Source organism: Oryzias melastigma, linkage group LG3 (genome assembly GCF_002922805.2).
Source record: "Oryzias melastigma strain HK-1 linkage group LG3, ASM292280v2, whole genome shotgun sequence".
Lineage (NCBI taxonomy): Eukaryota > Metazoa > Chordata > Actinopteri > Beloniformes > Adrianichthyidae > Oryzias > Oryzias melastigma.
Genome location: NC_050514.1, coordinates 30,105,918 through 30,111,588, shown reverse-complemented (window position 1 = coordinate 30,111,588; position 5,671 = coordinate 30,105,918). Strand labels below are relative to the sequence as shown.

General features: G+C 42.4%; 1 protein-coding gene across 2 annotated transcripts in view; it reads right to left on the bottom strand.

The window, feature by feature from the left end:
• Nucleotides 1–5,671, bottom strand: part of LOC112160526 (synaptosomal-associated protein 25-A) — a 45,851-nt gene that overhangs the window by 7,560 nt on the left and 32,620 nt on the right. The window contains exon 5 of one of the 2 annotated variants that reach the window (XM_024295127.2): nucleotides 2,389–2,506. In XM_024295127.2, the coding sequence (XP_024150895.1) occupies nucleotides 2,389–2,506 (118 nt within the window). Of the gene's footprint in view, nucleotides 1–2,044; nucleotides 2,163–2,388; nucleotides 2,507–5,671 lie in introns of both variants that reach the window. The other variant, XM_024295126.2, reaches the window with a different exon arrangement.

The following is a 5,671-nucleotide window of genomic DNA, read 5'->3' as shown; positions in this document are numbered from 1 at the left end:
GTAGCTGCATATGTCAAAAAAGCATTTATTTAATTTTAATTCTCAAGACTTAAAAAATATTCGCCGAATTCTTTTAAGCGTAAAAATATATTCCGCAACCGGGAATCGAACTCGCAATCTCCGCGGTGGGAGGCAGCGTTGCTGACGACTGAGCTAATGTGCAACGCAAGTGATGGACGGTAGATGAGTTTAGATGATTTCCCAGTGTGTGACATTCAATCGTTCCTTTTGTTAAGGGATTAAAATAAGGAAAAGAAGACTGTATTTTTTAATAGCGAGTCCCTGGAAAAACTCACTATTTATAATATCGCTGAAATAAAAATGAATTGGGAAACTCCAGTCAGTCGACTCGTGTCCTCCAAATCCTCTACCGACGTAAATAACATTTCATCTGGATTAATCAGCCTCCTCTCTACATGATCCTCTATGAATGAACATGTCATTTTCGTTTCTACGTGGTGAAAACGTGACGTCTCTAATGTGAATGTTCTCTAAATGTTCATGAGGAACTCATATTTGAACATCTTTCACTTTAAAAAGGGGCGGAGACCGCAGAGAACTCTTAAGTTTCCTGAAGAAAACCTGCTACCGACCAGGTTTCGTTCACAGACTCAGTTACCATAGTGATTGATTCTGAGTTCAGCTTAACCTGCTTCTTGGAACGGGCTTGGTTTCGCCCACTTTCCCGGGTTTGAGTTATCCCTCTTTCTGGAACCGAAAACTCAGAGTTTTGCCGAATTTGGAGTTCACGAACTCAGAGTTCCAACAAAACCTGCTTCTTGAAACGGGCCCCAGTACCTCATTAGATTCTCGATTGTGGGCGGGATTGTTGTCGTAAAGCAACCCCGCCCCCTACCCAGTTGCTAAAAGCTCTGTTTGCACGCTCACGCACGAGCGGTATCGCCTTTTTTTTTTTTTTTAATCCAACGAGCCGATATTGAACTGTTTATTTTTGGCTTGGAAGCAGCCATGTCTCTAACTTCAGCATTGTCCCGCCTACTGCACTATCTGATTGGTTGAGCAGAAGCAGGGCTAATTAGAAAAAAGTGTTTGTAGTACGGGGGTTGGGGAAGGTTAAACCACGAAGAGAGATTTTTTTTTCTCTCTGGTGAAGCTCTGGAGGATTTACACCTTCACAGATGTGTAAAAGGTACGTAAACATAGAAAATTCTCCTGAAATTATAGTAAACATCTCTGCCACAGCAATATCACAGCTAGCAAAGTGTGCAGAGTATCATAAAAACGTTAAAATTTTCTTTTTTTAAAAAACAGCGGCAGTTCTGTTACCTCTCTGATTTTATTTTTCATTTTCGGTCTACTTTTAGTTTGTATTTTTGTCAAATTTGATACCAATATGTTCCCTATAACAAATAAATATCGGCCTAAATATCGATTATTGGCCGCCCAGATTTAAAAAACAATCAGTATCGTATCGGCCTTGAAAAAAAAATATCGGTCAATCTCTCGTCATTAGTCTGAGCTTTTTCAAGCATCCAGTTTTCTGATCCATTTTAAGAATTGAATTAAGAAATACTCAAAAATTTTATATATGTCCTCTTCTATGAGAAAAATGCTACAAAAAACACAATAAAGACGATTTTCATTGGAGTGGGTCTTTAACGAGATTTAAGGAGCTGATAGAATCAATATTCCAGCAGAGAAAAAGGTCGGGCTTGTATGCCGCATGACCCGGGGGTCATGCAGCAGAGTGGGTGAGGGCAGTTTGGGGGGGGGGGAGTAGAGGTCGGTTGGGTGCCGCGCCGGGATCGTTGCTGATGCTGCTACCTGGTAGGAGAGAGTTTCTCATCCAATGTGGAATGAAGGGCTTTCAAACAAACAAAAAAATGCAGCGGCAAAAAGACCCGTCGAGCCCACATGGTGGGACCTGCTGACGTCAGGCTTAACGTGGGCCTTCACGCAGTGCTGGTGCCTGTTTAGAGTGTGTTACGGCGGCCCATACGCTACACACCAGAAGCAGGCGGATGGACAGAGAGGCAGGTAGATAGGCAGGCACATGCAGTCGGGCGACACAGGCGGCACCTACTTGTTACAGGGACATGAACATAGACCACAGAACTGTCCTAGATTGTTCAAATTCTTTTCAGCATCCATCATGTCCTTATTGATTTGGTCCATCCCCTCCTCGATGCGCTCCAGTTGTTCTGATTAGCAACATATAGTCATACATCCCAGCAAAAGAACGTAAGCACATGAGAAGAGAAAGAGAGGAAGGAGGTTGAAGGGGGGAGAGGGGATGAGAAGGGGAGACAAAGGAGAGAAGACAAAAAAAAGACATTGACTGTAACAAGAAAGACATCAGACATCACCACCATCACCACCACCAGCACTGGACAGGTCAAGAGCGCGGGGCTCCCAGCCGGTACCTACTTTTTAATACATGGGCATATCAGACCACAGCATTGTCCTATATCTTTTAAATCTTTCTCGGCCTCCTTCAGGTCTGCGTTCACCTTGTTCATGCCCTCCTCCACACGATCAAGTTGCTCTGGTGAGGACAGAGGCGTAAGAGCAGTGAAATGAAGTCGACTGGCTTTGAGTTGAGGGTTGGCGCTCTACACTACACGGAGAGGTTAGATGTTCGGGCTAGGTGGAGAAGGCAAAGCAGGCGCTGGGGTTCAAGAGGCCTTGCTTTTTCAGTGCAACTAAGCTAGTTTGTTTGTTTTCTTGACCTTGACTCGCAGAGGATGACTTTCTCTCCTACCTCCATTTCAGTGAAAAGGCTGTTTTCAGTATTTTTTTTAGTTCTGCCCCTTTTTCAGAGAGAACAGGGACAAAGTTAGGTGAAATCATGCGTCTGAAAAGGTGCTTTAAACAGTTTTGACTGGCACGGTTTAGAGTTGCCATGGCAACAAGGTCAACAAGGTCCTCCAACTTGCTGTGGCGTCCTTCATACCTGACAGAGGAGGCAAACTTTTATGGAGAGAAAATAGACCCCCCCCCTACTTGTGCGTGCGTAATTTTTGATTTGTAACTCACATAATACATTTTGTGCAGAAGTACCAAAGTTATGAAATTCAAACAAGTAAAAAATACAGTTTAAATGCACAACTTTCTCTGGGGCAAGCAGGCAGTCGAAGAGTCCGCTCTGCTTCTCCACACCCAGGGACTGGACTCTTTTGCCCCAGAGAGCCGGGTGTAGAGCTGATCGACCAACACATTCTCATTCCCAACTCGTCAAATATAGATATTTGGCTAAGGACCCCTTCACGTCAAAACTTGACGTTTTGGGTGTCCTAACTCGTCTTTTTTCACGTGCTGGCTGGTCCCATAAAATTATGAGTCCTAATTTTTGGAGAGCAAACCGGAACTGGTCCAGTGCCAGGACACGGAGCACATCGGTACCCTAACCCAGTACCGGTACCTTAACCAAGTACTGGTACTGGTTTGCGTCCGGTAACATGTCCGGGCCTGTTTTGTGTCAGGTACCGCATCTGGTACAACGTCTGGTGTCAGGTTAAGGGTACCAGTACTGGGTGCATCCTGAGGACCAGTCCGCATCCGGTACTGCGTCTGGAGAGATGAGGACCCCTGGTTTTACGAACAGCCAGCATGTCAAAAAACGACAAGTTGGGGACACCCAAAACTTCAAAAAGTGACGCCAAGGGGTCCTTTACCAAACATCATTATGTGACTAATGTTTGTGATCGACTCATTGCTTCCTCGTGGCAGCACCCCACTCCCCTTGTTCAGCACGAGCAGAAAGTGCCAGCTCCTTCTCCACACCCAGGGAGCGGAGCGGGACGTAGGGCTGATCAACTCTGTCTGCTCTCTGGGTGTCGTCGAGGGTCTTGTGTTGCCTGAGAGTCCCGCAGTGAAAGCACAGCCCAGAGGATGAGAATAGAGAAACTTTAGTGTTGTGTGTTTAAAAAAGGCACATTCAGACTTTTTTATATTAAGTATTGGGGCACATCTGTTTAGGAAAGTGGTAAAATGTGAAGTTTTTACCAGATATTATTCATAATCTAAGTTCAAAGCGGCTGATAAGAAAACTCTGATGACCCAGAATTCTAGCAGCATTTAAACGTTTCACTTACACACAAATATTGGAAATGCGAAAAGAGTTTAACATCTGATTTGTGTGTGAACAAGCGATTTTTTTTTGGAATTTCATAATTTTTGTACTTATGCACAAAATGTATTGTACGAGTTACAAATTAAGAACTACGCACAAACAAATCAGGGTGAGTCTATTTTCTCTCCATAAATGCTTCACTTCCTGATTGAAGCTCGTTTGTTTTTTTTGTTTTTTTAAACCCAAACAACTGAAGTATAAGTGTAGTTCACTGAGTAACAACTGGGGGGCTCGTCGTTCTGGGCGTTTCTTCCCTCATGTTTCCAGATGGCGTTGCTCTATCCACGGCTGATTACCTGGACCAGGTGCAACCAACCAAACAAAGCAGGAATGTGTCCTTTGGCCAAATCTGGAATTCCTTCCCTACCTCCATGGCTTCTCCTTACCCTTCAATTGTAGATGCATTTGAATTTCCAAAAGACTTATGACTGTGTATCTCTCCGCCGCGGAGGAGAAACGTGTTCCTTCACGTTTCTTGACTTTATAAACGTATAAAACCGATGTCGTTGTGTAGTTTCTGAGCGCTGGCAGCTACAGGCTACCGTAGATGATGGGCGACTATTGATGATGTCATCGAGGGTTAGCAATATCCAAATTTGAAGATACCATTTTCCCCATAACTGTGTTTGGAAGGCTAAATGTAGGGGTAGTGAGAAGCCATAAGGGTAGGGGAAGAATTAAGTCTCGGCCTTTGTTTCCTACCTTTGCAGAAGACATTCCCCAATTACTCTTAATGTTCCAACTTCAGAACAGATATAAATACAAACTAAATCAACCTATAGTGTCATTTCACAAACCTGTTCACCTCTCCAAGTACTAATTTATTAGCACTAGGTGATAATATTGATGAGTCTTATGATGCTATTTTATATGTATTTGAGCTCAAAATTACACAAACTGAGGTGTCGTCTCTCATGTGACAGGTCAAAATCCTTGGTTTTCTCTATTTTTTTGGGCTGTTTTTGAGAATCCAGGATTTGATTAGATAATTTCTCTCCATAAAGGAACCAGTGGTTCAAATCCACTATTTTACATTGTGTATTTTGGACATAAACATGAATGTTGGAAGAAGCTGCTGAAGCCACACAGCACTCAAACCAAAGTAGAGAGAACTCATATAAACTCTTACAAAATAAATACAATGTACAGCATTGAAGTTGCAGAAAACACTCCTAAAAATGCATTAATTATTAAGAAACTGCGTTTTAGTGCTATGTTTTGGTTAAAGTTCTGTTATGGATACATTCAAATTGAATACATTTTCTTTACAGTTTTTACATATAAGGATTCAGCTGAACAAATGTATAAATTGGATTTTTGAAATTGCTAAAAATAAACATTAAGGCTTTACGTTTTTTGGCAGAATTACAGTAAAAAGAAGGAAAATCGATTAATGACATTTTTGCATTATTATTGTAGCTTATAGATTCATTTAATTTAACAAAACTAATGTTTTAAACAGAATCTTCAGATTGATCTATTCAGACTGGCACAACACTTTCAGGCCACTTTTCAGACACTTTTTTCCTAAATGTTAGCGAGAAGTCTCTAGAGCAGGGGTCTCAAACTCGCGGCCCG